The 19,098-nt window shown below is 38.0% G+C and overlaps 2 protein-coding genes across 8 annotated transcripts in view; one reads left to right on the top strand and one right to left on the bottom strand.

Annotated features, from left to right (window-relative positions):
* LOC139943847 (voltage-dependent T-type calcium channel subunit alpha-1G-like) overlaps positions 1-8,374 on the top strand; it is a 165,654-nt gene extending 157,280 nt beyond the window's left edge. For 6 of the 7 annotated variants that reach the window (XM_071940690.1, XM_071940688.1, XM_071940693.1 and 3 more), the window contains 3 exons: positions 1,781-1,837; positions 5,614-5,752; positions 6,983-8,374. In XM_071940690.1, coding sequence (XP_071796791.1) covers positions 1,781-1,837; positions 5,614-5,752; positions 6,983-7,872 — 1,086 coding nt within the window. In that variant the 3' untranslated portion in view covers positions 7,873-8,374. The remainder of the gene's footprint in view (positions 1-1,780; positions 1,838-5,613; positions 5,753-6,982) is intronic. The other variant, XM_071940692.1, reaches the window with a different exon arrangement.
* Positions 8,375-10,710: 2,336 nt separating this feature from the next.
* Positions 10,711-18,852, bottom strand: LOC139944224 (uncharacterized). Its single transcript, XM_071941198.1, has 3 exons — positions 18,446-18,852; positions 16,479-16,529; positions 10,711-15,152 (listed from the first exon to the last, which is right to left on the bottom strand). The coding sequence occupies exons 1-3, from the start codon at positions 18,635-18,637 to the stop codon at positions 14,988-14,990; spliced, it is 408 nt and encodes a 135-aa protein (XP_071797299.1). The 5' UTR covers positions 18,638-18,852; the 3' UTR covers positions 10,711-14,987.
* Positions 18,853-19,098: the final 246 nt, after the last annotated feature.

The raw sequence follows: 19,098 nt of genomic DNA, 5'->3' as shown, positions 1-19,098 counted from the left end.
CACGAGGTACATGTAGCTTCATCAATCCAGCTTTATTTTACTTTTCTTTTTAATGTAAGGTAAGAAGAAAAAAAAGAGATGAGGAATTTTGAAGGCAAAAAAATTAGCCAGGCAGAGAATTGAAGAAGATGCCAACCAATTCTTGTTTTTTACATGGCGTATAGGATCACTCTTTTTTAGTTCATCACTATTATACGTTGCTGACTTAATTCACAGTTTAGCACCGTCGACACGCACCCATATTTGTTTATGATTTGTTGCACATTAGTTATTTCAGTATTTGGCAACCAACACATTCACAGATTAGCTCATCTGTTTGATTCTGTTCTGTAAGTCCATTATTAAGGTTTTTGTTTTGTTATGAACAAGAAGTGTTCAAACTTTTTAGACGCCATTTGTAATTTGTTTTAGAACTAGTCAATTTGGCAGGTAAGTTAAACAAAACTAGTCATGGTACTCTTCTTAAAATGCTTTGCCGTCCGCCCAGGCATTGCTAAATCTTTTTGAAGTCTTTATACATTCAGTAAGATATTGAACTAGCCTTGAAGCTTTGCTAAAGTTGTCTGCTTCGTGTAAATATCAAAGTATACTCTATCTCAATATATTGCCATTTACACAATTGTAGTGTCAGGGTTAAAACCCAGACATATTTTGCGTTTTAACATTCTAGGGTTTTTCTGATTTAGGGTTCTTTATGTCAATCAGACTTAAAGAGGCTATAAAGTGTGGGGTTTTTTCAGCAAGTTTGTTTTCACTGAGGCCATGTTTGCTTTCATTCCATCCTCATGATCTGTTGTCGTACTTGAGCAAAAACTCTTACCTATTCAATTGTTTAAAAACTCCCCCTTTGCCTTAAAAAAAAGTCCCAACGAGTACAAATTCAAACCTTTTCCAAGACACATTTTCCCTTAACCCCCCTTTGCCTTTTTTTTTTTAAAGTTCCAACGAGTACAGATTCATACCTCTTCCAAGACATATTTTCCCTTTTGTTTTTTAAAAGTCTTCTGCATGAATAACAAAAATAAAAATACACCCCAACACACACACTGTGTTGCATTCACTCTGTGGACATTCCTTCCCTCTGTACACTGAAGGAAAATCCAATTCTGCAACACTGAAAAAAAAACATGTGGACAGATGTAAATCCACATAGTGTTCCCAAAACCCTGCATTACAAAGACTTCTTTTGTTCTCAGGCCCACACTTTGTATGAAATGCTTATAACATTGCACACACAGCTCTGTGTTGCTGTCACTGTGTGGACATTCCTTCCCTCTGTACACTGAAGGAAAATCCTATTCTGCAACAAACACTATGTGGACGTATGTAAGTCCACATAGTGTTGTAACACTCTGTGTTATGTGGATGTGTTTTGTTCTCAGGATGCTTTTACCCAACGCACACATAGCTCTGTGTTGTTGTAACTATGTGGTACATTTTGAGGAAAATCCTATTTTATACAACACTGTAAAAAGTACTGTATGTTGACGTGTGTAAATCCCTACACTGTGGACTTCTTTGGTTCTCAGGTCCACACACTTAATATGTAACACTTAAGCACACTCATCAGACTTCTCTTTTTCTCCCGTTTGGACTTTGAATGACAGCAAAGTTGTCAAACCATCACACAATTTGTATAAGTCCGTAGAGTTGGCGATAGACAAGCTCAATTCCACTCCTTTTCTAAAGGATTCCTTTACATTGTTAAGACGTTAACGACAATGACAACAGCTCCCAGTTTGACACTGTTTGTGTGTTTTCATTTCACTTCTCCACTTAGCCTCTTCATTCCTCTGACATCGTTGTAAGTGTGCCACCATCTCAGGATGCTGCCACGGTAATGGAAGACATCAGTCTTATGCATGCCCCAAAAATATAGGCCTTCCTTTTCTTATCCATCTTTCAAGCTGAATTGTTTTGATTTGTCTTGTTTCTCGATGCCAAGGGACATTTTTTTATACTCTATGACTTTACCATTTCTAATGTCTGTGTTTTGCATCCACTGTAAGTGGAATGGAAATTTGACGTTTTATAAATTAAAACTTTTGGAAGCACTGTGGGTGATGAACCATGACAGTGACTATATAAAGGGAAGGTCTGTTAGACATTTGATGGAATGACCAAGATACATGTATCTGCATGCTCCTAACTCCATTTTCAAGCCTTTTGATCAATGTGTGACATAACAGCATTAAAGGCTATATCAAAGTATGAGATTTGTGACGATGCTAGGTCGCAGGAAGAATTGCTAGATGAAACGTGCCCCACCCATTTTTTGCTTAGCAAATTTGCTCAGCAGTATTTTCTGTGGCTTAACAGCTTTATGAAATTAGATCCAGGGACCTCATCTTCATCTATTTGATATTTGGGACAGTTTCTTTATGGCTAGCATTACTTCTACCTAAACCTCAGTATAATTTATGCCTTTCCAGAAGCCATAGAAGTTGTCATATCATGCAGTCTCATTCGCAAAACCATCAGTTCTTGAAAACCGTACTGCATGCCTCGTTTTTGAAAGGGCAAGGCCACCAAGGCATGTTCTCCTTGGTAAAGGGCACCCTGTGAGGAAAAAGTAAATTCTACTGTAGCAATTCAAGAACACCAAGGCAATGACCTGGGGGCATAGAGGCAACCGACTTTATTGCTTCCATGAAATATCGGGCCTGAACTTTCAAGTCGACAAAGATGTATTTTGTGTCAAACAAAGAAATATCGTTTAACTTCATTTGACCACTTTTTCTACACATCTAGCTTTCCTTTTAATATTTATATTTCCCAATACTACATATCTTTAAAAAAAACAAAAAAAAACATGTAAACCAGGCATGTGTAAATTAATCAATTTACTTCATGTTTAATGGGTGCATGACTGTCCCCCAATTTTGGTGTGCATGCCGCTTTGACTTTATTTAGTTAAAGTGGTTAGAAAAATGATTTAAAAGTAGAATACATTGGTCCACACAAATTTGCCTCAAAATTGTATGGTTTTCCTTTTACTTCGCGAACTAACACGGTCAGCAATTTATGAGGTCAAAAGTTTGACTCCCATAAATGGCCGCTCTGGTTTGTCGATGAGGTAAAAGGAAAACCACGCAATTTCGAGTGATACTTGTGTGGATCATTATATTTTACTTTTAATATATCTTTCTAATCATATGCATTTTATAATAAACGGTTACAAACGCTTTTCAAAGACCAACTCGACCGATCCAAGGCATTGTGTTCCTTTAAAATCTTTTTTAAAAATTGATGCAAAAAAGGTGGGTCAATATTCAGTCTTTTTCTCAAAGTTACTGAGCTCTCTGGAATCATCACAATACTTTTCATTTTGAAAAATAATTACGGATTTTGTTTATTTCTCATGAAAAACCAAATTAAATTCCTTCTTTATACATAATAATAAACCTAATGACCCAATACACCTGACGTCATCTTCACAACAATCTGTCATGGATCATTTTTTGTCAACATAATGCTGGGTTTTTTTTGGCCTAAAGATACAATAAAAGTCACATGTGAAAGTTTAAACTAAATACAGTGTCTACTTGCAGAGAAAAAAACTGTGGCAGTATTTTCACAAGAACATTGAATTTATCAAAAGGGGGGGTAAAACGATTTATGAATGAAATGTTTCTAAGATTCAAAATGTTTTTTGGGGTTAAAAGGGATCCAAACCATGTTACTTCACACAGAATCCCTTGTTTTTAAATGTTTTAAACTGCTGCAGTGATTCCCACCGAGCTAGTTTTTATAATAATTTATTTTTGGAGTACTAACCAATCAATGACCCTACCTTTAACAGTAGATTTAGTTTGGGGCATCTTGTGATTGTTGTGTGGTTCTATATGACCAAGTCTCACAACTTTTTTTTTGTGTGGGATGGTCTATCAAAACAACACTTGTTAGCCCCTTTGCATGGTCTCAATAGACTGTATTGAATATGACGCCACGCGGCTCAAATATCTGACCTACAAGATGGCGTGTGCGTGCGTGTGTGCGCCCATGTGCCGTAGAAATCAAACTGGGATGTTGCGTGCTTCGATGATGTAGGCGTTTGGACACGCATACGGTTTGCCCTACAAGATGGCGACTTTTCATGGCAAAAAGGGGTTATTCATTACGGTCTATTTAGTATTGGTGCTCCTTATTTGAGGTCATCCAGGGAAATCTGCCCACTAGAGATTCTGTCCCTGATATGGGCAATTTACGTGGGCTGAAGGAGGATGATTTAAGAGGAAGAAGTCTGTACTCAGTTCGCCGCTCCTTACACAGGTCCTTAAATCTTTTCAAAAGACGACTGGGTGGGGCATGCTTGAGCAGGGCACACTTGAGTGGGGCATGCTTGGGTGGGGCATGCTTGGGTGGGGCATGCTTGAGTGGGGCATGCTTGGGTGGGGGTATCGTCAAAGATCATCACAAGATTGGATGACAATTTAACCTGCTTCATTTGGGATTTGTGTTACTCTAAGACAGGGATCTAGTTTCAGCATTTGTTGGATACATTGCGAACCACTTTTAAAGGAAGCAAGTCTCAACATGCAGTAATTGACTATTGTAATGTAGTACAAACTTTCTATTGGTACTAAAGTACACCAAGCCTCTGCAATGATTTCATGAATAAATGCTTGCCAGAAAAATCGACCATCAAATAATGCACAAGCCAATATTAATCCGCTAGGACTTTTTTTTTACCTAAAGTATTTGCTTAGTTTTGTTTTTCATTGTAAGTTTTAACTGAAAGGTTAGTTACTTTACAGCTTGAGTTTGCCTGTCTTTCAGAATGGCATGACTTATTTAAAGATACTGGACACTATTGGTAAATGTCAAAGACCAGTCTTCTCACTTGCTATATCTCAACATATGCATAAAATAACAAACCTGTGAAAATTTGAGCTCAATCGGTCATAGAAGTTGCGAGATAATAATGAAAGAAAAAACACCCTTGTCACACGAAGTTGTGTGCTTTCTGATGCTTGATTTCGAGACCTCAAGTTCTAAACTTGAGGTCTCAAAATCAAATTCGTAGAAAATTACTTCTCTCTCGAAAACTACGTCACTTCAGAGGGAGCTGTTTCTCACAATGTTTTATACTATCAACCTCTCCCCATTACTCGTAATCAAGAAAGGTTTTATGATGATAATTATTTGGAGTAATTACCAATAGTGTCCACTGCCTTTAATCACCATTCTTTTAATTTGCATGAATTAAAGTAACTAATTTACCAGAGTGACTAACTAGGTGATAATTATTATCTCATGATTCTATAGCTTTGTTTGTTTGGACTCGTGGGTCAAAAGACAAGAACTTGATGCTCCCGAACGATGGGGACGCATGGCATATTAAGACTATAAACCCCTTGCACAGGCAACGCATCGACATGCGCCGTCCTGTCCGCAATTTTCAGAGTAAATTTGGGTGTCAAAAATGTGCATAAAGGAATTAACTTCTCAAAAAGGTGGAAACAGTTGATGCGCATTGTTCGAGGTGTGTTTCGCATTGTTTAATGGGTCTATAATGTTTGACTTTGAGAGTTTTTTTGTAGTGAGTTCTGAAAGATTTACGTTTTAATTGAGTTCCAAAAAACTTGCAAAGTTCTTGATTTGCTTTCCCAGGTTGAGAGAGAGACGGATCGCCCTGATGGAGGTAAACTCTTGAATCCACCAACGTCTCTTCAACTGTACGGAGCGCCTGATGGCAAAGGTTCCTCTGCCCCCGATGTCGTCTGTGCTGAGGATCAGTCAGAGGCTGGAGGTAAAGACTACACTTTCTGTCTTTAGGTCTGGGACAAATTTTATGGGTCTGCTTAATTTACCCCTGAAATCTGCGCTTACGATCACCATTCTCTGCTTAGGCCTATCTGAAACGCAACTTCGACCACAGTTACTCACACGCCTGCCTGTTCTGTAACACTGGCAGACACACTGATCCAGCTGCAGCTTTAGCCAAAGTCGCTGTTTCAGACACGACCTTACTGTGCAAACGCCAAATTTCTGTGCTAGCTGTGTAAGCGAAGAATGCCTATAACGTGGAGTACACACGCGCATAAGCCAAATTCCCTGCTTGACGCAAGAGCGGACTTCCCTTAAGTGCCAATTCTTTTCTTGCTGATAAGTAGAGCCATGGAATTGGGCCCTGATGTTGTTTTGTTGTTTTTTCTGTGTGAAATTTCTTTGACACAGTTAATCCATGCACTGTGGATGCCAAAAACAGTCTAGGTTTGATGAGTTTTGTTTGGTGCCAATAAATCAAGGACTTTGTCCAACAATCTGGGTGATTTTTAGAATTAAATTTCCCCATAGTAGGGAATTTTTTTTCCATAATCAGGGAGATACTCAAATTTATTCATCAGAACATGGAAAGATTGTTTATTATGAGTACGCCATTGCAACGCTTGAGGGTGGCACGGTTGGCTTGTGCGTAAAGCACTGGCCTCTCACCAAGGTGACCCCGGTTGGATTCCCGGCCAGGGCCATATGTGAGTTGAGTTGTGCGTTGGTTCTCTGCTGTGCCACGAGGGTTTTCCAGACTATCAGGTTTTCCTCCCTCTGGAAAAATCAAACACTTTCGTTCTTGGCTGTGCTCCACGGTCATAATGGGTTGATGTGGCTGGCAGCCAAAGGCGCCCTTGCATGCCTGCTTCTCAAACACGTTGTAGCCTCGTCCTTCGCAATTCAGCTCTCAGGAACCCTGTGAGGAAATTGTCCATGTAGCATTTCAAGGGCACCAAGGCAAAGAGCAGGGGCATGGGGGCAATAGTATCAGACCTGTTGTATGATTCTCCAGAGGACAATCAGAGCAAACTGATCGAATCGTCAAGTTGAAACCAACAGTTCTTTTCAGAAACACTCCAACTCTCATACAGATTATGATTACATAGTGTTATCGCAAACCTGTACTATATCGTATTTCCACCGTGCAAAGTTTCAAATCCAAGTTATACGATTATAATTAACATAATTTTTTTTGCATAATTTTCAATAGGAGCACCACATCCAAGTACACCTAGCAGGGAGAAGCAACATCAAGTATCATGTCTGGTACCTCACATTCATCTACCATCTTCAGACAATGACCGATCATCTTCATCCTCATCTTTATCTCATCATCTTATTGGTGCCGAGACGCAAAGATTGAGCCAAGATTCCGACCATGGAAACAATAACCACAGTCCAGCCTCGAGGAGCTCCTTGTCGACAAACTCCCCAGTGGCTAGATCAGACAGCGACCAAGACAGGACAGGTCTGAGCAGTAAAGACGCTGCTCAACATCTTAATCCACTCTCGGGCGTGGCACACCCCGATCGAGATCCCAACACCGACCCTTCATCTAAAAGTGGTGAAGCAGACGCAAACCCCCGACTCGAGGAGCTACCAATGCAGCAGTGGCCGCGGAAAAATAGTGGATCCTCAACAAACGGTGGAAACAAACAATTACATGATGAGTCCGTGAGGCAAAAGTCTAGGGATTTGGACCCAAATAGTAAGGTTCGTCAGCACCCGAGGGTACGAAGGGGAGCCCGAGCAACCCCAACAAGCAACCCCAATAACCTCACATCAGGAGGTGCAGTCCCCAATAAGACTCATCGTAGGACATCAAAGGGGAGTGTGGCAAACAGTTCTAGCGATAGTGATTGTAATTCTCCTCCGAATCGGAAAAGAACTCGCAGGAGACAGCGTCATTCACCGAGTAAGACACCACCCCTGAAGTTGGAGGACAACACTTCATTATCCAGCAGCAGGGAACCATCTGTTAGCAGTGAAATCCCCGACACACAAGTTGAATCTGCCAAGCGAGATTCAAGGGAGGGGCGGAAATCGACCGACAGCTCAGAGAAAACCAAGAGTGGAAAAGGACCAGATGAACTGGTATGACAGTTGGTGGTCTCTGGCATTTTTTATATAAACTAATTCGGGATGTAAAGATACCTGTTTCAAACAACACCGTGATAACAGGAATAATACTACTACAAAAATAGCTGATGAGAACGTAATGTATAATGTGTGGTAAATATTTTTCACATAAAATAAAAAAAGTAAGACAAGTGGACTAGTTAACCAAAGACTAGAAAAGAAATAAAAAGTGGTGTATTGTGGACATGATCCAGTTTCCCCCCAAGTGCATGATATTTTCTAAGTGGGGCATGTCGTATGCATTTTACTTTCGTTTGTATGCTCACACAAGTGTTCCTTTAATATCAGCATTATGCATTCCCACATGTCTCCAAAACTCACTGTTTATAATCCATTTTGTATATAGGATGACACGAAGAAAAGATTCTTGGGGACTGTACACATTTGTTTGCTTGCAATAAGTTGTCAAAAAAAGTTTGGTATAAAACGGACAATTATAAAGCACTACTATCCCTTCCTGCCACCCCCCCCCCCCCCTAATGTCTGCCATGTTTCCCCAACCCCACGACCCCCCCTCCTGAATATATGTATATGTACAAATCATGCATATATAATCGATAATTTTTTACACCGATGTACATTATGTTGCTCTAAAAAGACAAGATTTCTTTGTAAAATTCAAAACTGATTTGCAGTTATTAAATAATGGAGAACACCTAGTGATATGACTTACGTAAAGGCCATGTACAGTTTCGGTGAAGTATATTTTGTATTTTTTGAATGTCTGATATTTTTGGATACGTAATTATTTTCTGTTGTAACAAATGAACGATACATGTGTTTGGTTTTTAATGTCAAAAGCGGATACAAAAAAACAAACCACTGTACTGTCTCACATAAAGTCATGCACTCCGCACTGTTTGGACCCAAACAAGTAACATTCATTTTGTGACTATTTGTGATTTACTTTTAAACGTTCACAACGAAATCAACACTAGCATGGCTGATCAAAGTTTATACATTTTGTAAAATCTCTTAAAGTCATTCATGTAAACTTGAAATTGTGCCACAAACTGAAAAAAATGCTTGGTCTGATGTTTAAGTCACAGATCACAATCCCTCTCTTTATGATATCGTTTTAAACTTTTAATAGTTACTGTTTCTGGCCCGAGATTTCAGCTCTATCAGTGTCTTTCTCAAAAGACTTTGCTAGGGTCGAAGCTTCAGCACAAAAACAACTTGTTGCATTTGTTTTATAGGTCCAATTGTTTGGTAAGCGGTTTGATCCTTTTTTCTCAGCTACCATTTAAAGCATCACCAAGAAATGATTTAAACATCAGTGTTTAGAACTGAAGGAAGATCATCCTTAAATCCCCACATCCACAAAAAAGAAACACTTCTCCGCTGGCTTTGCTTACAAGTTTATTCAGGCTTGCATGTTACAGTGATTAGTTCACTTATAAGGCATCCTTGGTTTCATTACCAGAAAAAAATACACAAAATATTTTTTTGAAAAGAAAATTGCAGGCCTGTATGCTTTGTTTTTGAAAGGGCAAGGGCACCAAGACATTTTCTTCTTGGTAAAGGGTACCCTATGAGGAAATTGCAAATTTGTACTGGAGCATTTCAAGGGCACCAAGGCAATGACCAGGGGACACGGAGGCAATCACCTTCGTTGCCTTCGAAGTACGAGGCCTGAAGTTGTATAGTTTGGTTTGGTAAAGGCATACTTTGATCAGTGATGTGGGTTTCATCTACGAACATTGCCAATGTTGTCACTTTGTCATAAAAATTAAGTTTACATCATAGGGGTCGGTTAAAGTATTCGAACATTGAAAAAGTTGCACTATGTCATTTAAAACATTAAGTTTACTAAGTGGTTTGATTATTACATGTACCGGTACAACCTTCACAGTTTGTTGAGTAAAGCACTGTCTAAAGTATGGTGAGGATTTCAACAGTTTGGTTTTGATATTAATATTATTATAAATACATAAAATGCAACTCTTTCAAGTATTTTGCACTGTGTTTTTTTTTTTTTTTTAAATGTTCTGTTAATAAGGTTTTAAGGTCATGATTATGTACGGAGTTAAATAATAACCTCCATGGTTTATGTTTTATTTTTGTAAATTCAAAGATTGGAGAAGGACTGGCAAGTTGTTGTTCGTTTCCCAAGTTGTAAAAAAATAGGGGGTCGCAATGTTTGCAAGAGCCATCTTTGGCTCTAATGTGAATTACCCATAGCTGTCATAAGTCTTTGTTTTGACGCAGTCTTTAAGTCTAGTTCACGCTTTGTGCAGAAATCAAGCAAGGAGGATTTTAAGAAGCAAACCATCAACACCCTAAACTGTTTATAGACGCACCAACATTTGCTTTGCTCAAAATTGCAAATTTCGTGAAGTTGAAACTAGACTTTTGTGCTTATGTGTTCAGAAATGTGACCAACGTGTTTCATACTTTTTGCTCGTGTGTTGATCCAAACAAATGATATGGTGTTATCTAAAGAAGAAATATGCGGCCATTTTGTTACATGACAAACATGTTGTTTCCACAGAGGTGTGACATCACTCTAGGGATTTGAACACTGGCCAATCAAATCAACTTGTATATTTTGTTCCCTTCATGTGCTTCCTTTGACGATTTTGTGTCGAATGTTTGATGATGAAGTGTTTGGGTTATTATTTTGTGTGGAATTTATTTGTGTGGTATTTTGTGCTGGCACAACTAGGCAAATATAAATTAATGATCATTAATGTTTTTATTTTGCTAAAGTGTAATTATTTAGATGTATAACTTGTTGGATTAATTTAAAAAGTAATTAAAAGGCAAATCAATCTATGCTTATTTAATCAAAAGTGATTACATGTGCAACTCATACAAAGCAGCAGAGTTTATTTAACATATTCACAAAAATCACAAATCACAAAATTGGCTCAACTTGTTCATTGGCTGGACCATTGAAAACATGCATCAACATTTCTTTTAAGTTACAAAGCAATACCAAATCAGTTGTAATATAGTGCATCAAATCATTATTTACAATCAGTATAAATACTTGAGTTCAACAAAATAATAAAGTGGGGTCCATCGATAAATAGAAAGATCCGCAGTGAGGTACGATTTCAAATACTGCACTCCTATCAGTAGCTACAAAGTCTGGAATTGGAATTCGTCTTCATTTGAAATTGGAATTATTATTTGTAATCTGACAATAATATTAATCAATCGTACACAAACCTTTAAATGCTTGATAAATATTGTGCCATGTGCTAAACTATGGTTAGACAACTAATTTTTAGTTATTGTTGGGATTTGGCAAAGTTAACAACATGGCGCAAAGTTATCAGCACAACACAAAACAAATTGATGTCTTAATTATTAAGATAACTCGGTAACAACTGTAGACTTGGTTTTAACCAAGGTAACAAAAATGAATACAACTCATTGTTGCTGTACTTTAGCAAAGTTGCTAGCACAACACAAACAGACTGATGCCTTAATTAAGATAAACAAAAATTACAACTCATTTGAAAACTGTAGACTTGGTTTTAAACCAAGGTAACAAAACTGAATACAACTCATTGTTGCTGTACTTTAGCAACATAATTAGCACTGTAGGCTTTGTCTTACTTAATTAAAGGCAGTGGACACTATTGGTAATTAATACAAATAATTATTATCATAAAACCTTTCTTGATTACGAGCAATGGGGAGAGGTTGATGGTACAAAACACTGTGAGAATTGGCTCCCTCTGAAGTGCCATAGTTTTCGAGAAAGAAGTAATTTTCCATGAATTTGATTTTCAAGACCTTAGAACTTGAGGTTTGTTATTTTATGCATATGTTGAGATACACCAACTGTGAAGGCTAGTCTTTGACAATTACCAATATTGTCCACTGCCTTTAAGGTGAAAATTGAATACAACTCATTACTGGTTTATTGCTGTGCTCTGCCAACGTTGACGTCAAAACCTAAAATTAATGCCTTGGTTACATTTTTAAAAAGCTGATCAGCCCAAAATTTCAAATATATTATTTTGAGTCAACTCAAATAGACTCCTTGCATATTATATCAAACAGCGCCCTCTTTGAGGTCAAAGGAACACTTATCATGCACGCTTCCATTGTTTGACCTCAACGATTGACCAATGCAAGGAGTTTATTAAATACAAGCAATCATTAGTAGGACAAATGCTTAATGCACACAATTTATATTCTATTCCCCACACCTTGTATACGACTAAAAGATCAAGTCCGTGTAGAGTTAAGTAATGTTACGTCGTCAATATAAAAATAGTAGTATTATTTTGGTTTTACCCATATACACCAATGTGATTTAGCACTGTATACTCAGTCCTTTACCGAGCTCTGTCAACAAAACTCACAGGCGTATTACTCGGGTTGGATTCGAACCCATGACCGATACAATTCTAGAGCAGTGTCTTACCAAAAATAGTATTACCGTTGAAAAGAAACCAGTTAAAGGCAACTTGTCCTCCACAGACTGGTATATTGTTATTAATGTTTGACTCATGTAATGGGGTACCAGTGAACTTTATGCCATTGCAGTGTTATATCTAGCTTCCCCGGTACTTTGTTTTATGCCAGTTTAGTCCGCCATAAAAATCCTTCCGAGTTCCTAATGTAAAAGTCAAGGTTTCTTAAAGGAATCTTCTCGAAAGTATGTTTGCAAATAAAGCGTCACCTTGTTTGATTTTGTTTTATAGTTAAAGGCAGTGGACACTATTGGTAATTACACAAAATAACTTTTAGCATAAAAACTTACTTGGTTATGAGTAATGGAGAGCTGTTGATAGTTTACAACATTGTGAGAAACGGCTTCCTCTAAAGTAACGTAGTTTTCAAGAAAGAAGTAATTTTCCACGAATTTGATTTCAAGATCTCAGATTTAGAATTTGAGGTTTTGAAATCAGGCATCTGAAAGCACAAAACTTTGTGTGACAAGGGTGTTTTTTCTTCCATTATTATCTCGCAACTTCGACGACCGATTGAGCTCAAACTTTCACAAGTTTGTTATTTTATGCATATGTTGAGATACACCGAGTGAGACGACTGGTTTCTTACAATTACCAATAATGTCCAGTATCTTTAAGGAAATCTGAAATGTTTGTGCATGACACAGTATGTGTGTGTATACATAAAGAACTTATAATCATAATATATAATTTTATGCTGAAATCCACACATTATATGCTAAAGAAACCTATGAACAAGTTTATCAATGCAATGGAATATAATTGCTCATTATTCAAAAAATATCTGTTTTAACTTGAGCCCCTTGTTAATTGCTTTACATTTTGTATTTCACGGGAACAAATCATGAATAGCACAGGTTTGGTTGTTAACTGATACAAAGGTCTTGAAACAGTAAATATTTCTAACAAAGTATTATTCTTATGTTTAACTTTCATGGTGTACAATTTTGCCAAGGGTTGTTTGTTGTGATTCTACTTGCATGTAAAGCCCTTCTTGCAACTGCATTACAGGAAAACACTATCTTCTTGTGACGTGAGTTGCGGGGTGGAGCAAGGGGTTTAAAAGAACCCAAAAGGCAGGCAGATGAGCATTAACTAGGATCTGAGTTTATCATCATGAGCCAATCACAACACCCAACTTATGGCAAGACATTTTACGCCATTTATTAAAACAGAAACCAACCCTTCACAAAATCCTCTGTATTAAATAAAGTATGGTTTTAATTTAAAAAAGAAGTAAAAAGAGGTAAAACTATGAAATTAAAAATGGGTACATGTGATGAATGAGTAACGTCTGCAACTGCCTTTTGTGACAACTAATAAAACAATAGCTTTTGTACAAAAGAATGTCTCCATGTCCATTCAATTATGTGTAAACATTTTCAATGAAAATGATTTTCCAATTTTGGCAAACTTTCAATGAAAATGCAAGGCTAACCCCTTGTCCTTTAATCAAATTACGGTCCGTTTTCAATGAAAATGCAAGGCTTACCCCTTGTCCTTTTATCAAATTTCGGCTCTTTTCCATAGAATATGCAAGGCTTACACCTTGTCATTTTATCAAATTTCAACCCATTTTCAATGAAAATGCAAGGCTAACCCCCTTGTCCTTTTATCAAATTACGGTCCATTTTCAATGAAAATGCACGGCTAACCCCCTTGTCCATTTATCAAATTTCGGCTCTTTTCCATAGAATATGCACGGCTTACACCTTGTCATTTTATCAAATTATGGCCCATTTTCAATGAAAATAACCCCTTGTCCTTTTATCAAATTACAGTCCATTTTCTATGAATATGCAAGGCTAACCCCTTGTCATTTTATCAAATTGCAACCCATTTTCAATGAAAATGCAAGGCTTACCCCGTGTCCTTTTCTCAAATTTTGGCTCATTTTTAAGGAAAATGCAAGGCTTACCCCTTGTCATTTTATCAAATTGCAACCCATTTTCAATGAAAATGCAAGGCTTACCCCGTGTCCTTTTCTCAAATTTTGGCTAATTTTTAAGGAAAATGCAAGGCTTACACCTTGTCATTATATCAAATTTCGGCTCGTTTTCAGTGAAAATGCAAGGCTAACCCATTGTCTTTTTATCAAATTATGGTCCATTTTCAATGAAATTGCAAAGCTTACCCCTTGTCCTTTTATCAAATTTAAGCAAATTTTTGAACAAATTGCTAGGTTTACTTACCCCTTGTGATTTTATCAAGTTTCAACCAATTTTCAATGAAAATGCAAAGTGATTTAGAACAACAAGGGAAGAATGGGTTAGAGTATGGATCTGTTTCACAACGCCTGTACACTTGCATACGTGCCTATGAAAAGTTTATTCCCAAAATGGCGGAGAGGGTTGATGCGTTCATTTGGTGTAAAGGGTCAAAAGGCAACATTGGGGGGGGGGGGAGAGGGACATACTCCAGCTTGTACCAGTCATGGTATTGAAGGAGAAGGGGAAGGGCCAACCTATCAACAAGCTTCCTGTTTAGCAATCTGGAACTAAATTGTTCACTAAAGATCTTCAATTGATTCGACCATATAGGAGTTTATCACTTCTGGTTTCTCCATTCTCACCCTTACTCATCAGTGTCTGAAACCTGAACTTGACACGACAATATCAAACCCATCAACAGGATGCCAGACTATTTTCTTCCGAGACCATAAGCAAGTGAGTTGGTGATTGTTCTAGTCTGCCTCTTCATGTGTTCAGCTTTCCTTCTCTCAAAGTCAGGTTCCCTTGTCTGTGATGTCAGATCCAGACCGAGTTGTCTTGTGGAGGGGTCTGGGTGTTGATCCAATGATTCTTGCTTTTAAAAAGAAAAAAGTTTGCAAGCATTAAATCAAGATCATGTTTTCCGGTCCATACTTCCTGCAAATGCGATTTGTATTTTGACGTATTTTCATTGATTGATGCCAATTATTTGTTGCAAACAGATTTGTATCGCATTCGCCATTGCAGGAAGTACGAACCGGGCTTTACTCTTGGTTTAAGTCGCTCTTGTTGAGTTAGTAAAACCATAAAACCATAGGGCCAATTTATTCACACAACACTACAGACATCTTGACTGTTCCACTGATAGAGGGCGTTCTCTAGAAGCCGCAAACCTGCAGTGTGTGATGTGTTGGTGAGATCAGCCCAACAGCGCAGTGCTGAGTGGGGAACCACGATAGTAAAGTGATAATGATAACCACTTGCATCAAGACTGTGTTTGCAGGTCTTCAATGCCAGCAGCCGATTTCACAAAACGAGTAACACGTCCTAACTTAGGAGGGGTTTTTAATGCGTCCTACGTCTTTGGATATGGAACTTTACTCGTCCTAAAGTCCTAAGATTAACTTTAAGTTAGGAAAGAGTTTGGTGAAATCGACAGCTGGAATTACATTGGGATGCCATTTTACCTGGATAGTTTTAATAAGCAACCTTGAGTAAAAAGAGTCCATGAGGTACCATGAAGCTGCTTTGTTATGAGTAAAGTACATTGGTTGCGATGGGGATAGTACATCAGTTGCTATGGCCATAGTACCTTGTTTGCTACGTGTATGCTGTGGTTTCTAGTAAAACTAAGATCTATTTGGTGACTCGCTCTAAACCAATCAAAAGGCAGAACATTTGTAAGGGGTGTAATTAAGCACTGTGTACTTTCCCGAGTTTTGTGAAAAACAATCCACAGGCAAATCACTCAGTTGGGATTCGAACCCTCAACCTATAGTGCATAATTTAAGAGCAGGGCCCAATTTCAAAGAGCTGCTTTTAAAAGCAGTTAAAGTAGCTAAGCGCATCAAAATTTAGCTTACCAGAATAAGGTTACCGGCCAAACTACCATGTAATCATGTGTACAATTTGTGACTGGTATTTTTCTCATTCGTTTCTGCTAAGCAGAATTTGTTTAAGCAATAATGTCTGCTTTTAAAAGCAGCTCTATTAAATTGGGCCCTGGTGTTTTTACACTAGACCACCTTGCTGATATAAAATAGATCTTTGAACTTTCAGAAACTTTCAAAGAAGCTATTTACAATTATAATCGATCCTGCACACATGTATTTTCAGTTTATTTTCAAATTAGTTTGTACATAATAGGGGCCTACGTACAAAATACTCTTTAAAAAAAGAATGGGGTGGGTTAGACACTTACCAATTTATCAGCCATCTGTGAAATTTGTGTTTTGACGTCATATTTCCAGGTCTGTGTGAAAAGAAAAAATAAGAATGAGAAATCATTTTATCTTATACTTTTTAACTTTAGTTGAAAGTTTCATTGCTGAAGACACTGATGCAGACCATTATTCCCATTCACCTTATCCAATCTGCAAATAAGATCACCTAATGAGGTGGGCATGTTTCAGGAGAATACAGTCAAGTTGTGAAAGCAGGGCCTACTGATTTGCAGAATAAAATTGTGGAGCTGATCTTTACTGCTGGTTACTGTTAAAGCCATTGGACACTTTCGGAACAGAAACAAAATCAAAAGTTCACAGATTTAAAAATAACTTACAGGGTTTACAGAAGGTATGGTGAATGACTTCTCTTGAAATATTATTTCATGAAATGCTTTAACATTAAAACAACATCAATTCTCGATATCGAGATTTACGGATTTATTTTAAACACATGTCATGACACGGCGAAACTTGAAGAAACAAGGGTGGGTTTTCCCGTTATTTTCTCCCGACTCCAATGACTGATTGAGCCTAAATTTTCACAGGTTTGTTATTTGATATAGAAGTTGTGATACACGAAGTGTGGGCCTTTGGACAATACTGTTTACCGAAAGTGTGCAATAGCTTTAATGGCTCCTGTTAATATTTTTAGCAAATATTTTTGGCAATGCTCTAGGAACTCAAGTTCAAAGACCTTCCTTAGAATGTTCAACTTTTGACTAGCGCCCAATTTCTTACACAGGGTGTGGAGTTTGTAAGTGGCGACTTTGCAAGGTGCTGAAGTGGCCGGTACCCGTTGATTCAATAGGACCTCATATTGTCAATATGTCAACTATTACCTTTTTATGGCCAAATAGACATCGCAGATACCGGTTAATAACCATTTTACTCTCAACATTTGCATTTAGTAATAAATAACTCAAGTCAAAAATGCACTCGGCCGCGCGGCTTTTTCAGCCGCGAGTCAAAAACAGCTTATCTATTATAGTGACCCTGAACGCCAGTGACAATTTCCCCTATTGGTTTGCACACAGTTCTCCAGCTTTGGCATTTCCACACCAAATAGCCACCACTGACGTCACGATTCCTTTGACGCGCGGGCTTGTTTGACCCCATGTTTTTCAGAAATTTGGCTTGGACTGTCTGGAGAAAAAAAAACATTTTTACCATGTTTAACGTGAAGTAAGAGACTCATTATATTTTTTATGTTTCCTGGATGGACAGCAGCTGTTAGAAAACAGTAGTATCTATAATATTTGAGATCATCCTTTATTGGCTGTTTAAGTATGCTCACTCAGTGTATCCCTATCATAAATGAAAAATTGCGCCTAAATGGTCATCGAAATTGCAAGAAAATATGAATGCAAAAAGACACTTTTGTTACACAAATTTGTGGCCTTTCAGCAAAAACTCGACACAAATCTTCATTTAATATATTTCTTATGAAATATTTCTTCACAAAGGTCCAAAAGTTCCAAACTTCAAAGTTGTCGTTGTTGGTGTACAACAAATGTTTTGTTGGTTGTAACCAATGAATGTTTGTTGTTGCTATTCCAGTTGCAGCTTATTGCATTGTTGCCATCTGGTGGTAGTGTTAATCATCAATTATTTAGCGAACAGTGCCAGCTACATGTATCCTTATTAAAAATTTAAGTGAAAGTCTTGTACCATCATTTGCATGAGCCACTTACAACCAGCACAAACCATAGTAATCATTGCTACTTGGCGGAGCAAATTAATTCCCATCAAATGGTATTAGTATAATTAACACATAAAAAAGGGAAATATTTTAAACCATGGTGAAACATGGACGAGGGAAAAGAGTGAAACTTTAAATAAGAATAATGATCTAAGTCACATTCGAGTGAATTTTAAATTGTTCACATCAATACACATCCCTTCACTTTCAGAATACAATTTTCCAAATTAAGACATTCCATACCTCGAAGGGATCCAAGACTCTCTGTTGTCTGAGTGACATATTAAACTCCGGCACCACCGTCCATGACTGGGAGTGCGGTAAGTTGCCCGCAGGCAGGCTGATAGACTGAAGCCCTACCGAGCTGGAAGAGCATGAGCCCGGTAGGTTATACTCGACGTGCCGCTGCCCACCTCCTCCCGGTAATCGCGACATTTTGGACGATCAAATCACTCAAGTTGCAGAGGAAACTCTCTGAAGTAATCACTTATAACTGCTTGGGTCTGAAGTGACTGTGAAAGGTCACTTTATTTGGTTTATTGTAAAGATATGGAGGTTACACCATGGAGGACCCAACGCCTGATTCGCTACTGTCTCGGGTGGGCACCATTATTTGCATTGAGTGGGGTATGCCATGGTTTCCGTATACAAACTAGTGACGCCCCCAGCTGACTTTCCGGGGAGCCCTCTTTTGTGTGTGAAACCGATTCCACTTGGCGTTCCGAAACAGCGCCCTCATACAGCCAGCAGGTGCAAAAAGTTTTCTCTCGGCCCATATGCACCTGCTGAAAAGGGGTTGGTAGGGCCGGGCGAAAATAATGTTCTTTTGAAAGAATAATGTTGTCACCTAAATGAATGACTACAATTAATTGACTAATTTTCGAATGATTTTAACA

This window comes from Asterias amurensis, chromosome 11 (assembly GCF_032118995.1).
Source record: "Asterias amurensis chromosome 11, ASM3211899v1".
NCBI lineage: Eukaryota > Metazoa > Echinodermata > Asteroidea > Forcipulatida > Asteriidae > Asterias > Asterias amurensis.
The sequence above is the reverse complement of the archived record's forward strand: the minus strand, read 5'-3'. Positions and strand labels throughout refer to the sequence as shown.

What these genes read in the sequence shown, in the direction of transcription:
- LOC139944224 (XM_071941198.1), bottom strand. Translation starts at nt 18,637, where the DNA reads ATGTCGCGATTACCGGGAGGAGGTGGGCAGCGGCACGTCGAGTATAAC. An exon ending in GAGTCTTGGATCCCTTCGAG is followed by an intron (nt 16,530 to 18,445) that starts GTATGGAATGTC and finishes CTTTTCACACAG; the next exon opens with ACCTGGAAATATGACGTCAA. An exon ending in CACAGATGGCTGATAAATTG is followed by an intron (nt 15,153 to 16,478) that starts GTAAGTGTCTAA and finishes TCTTTTTAAAAG; the next exon opens with CAAGAATCATTGGATCAACA.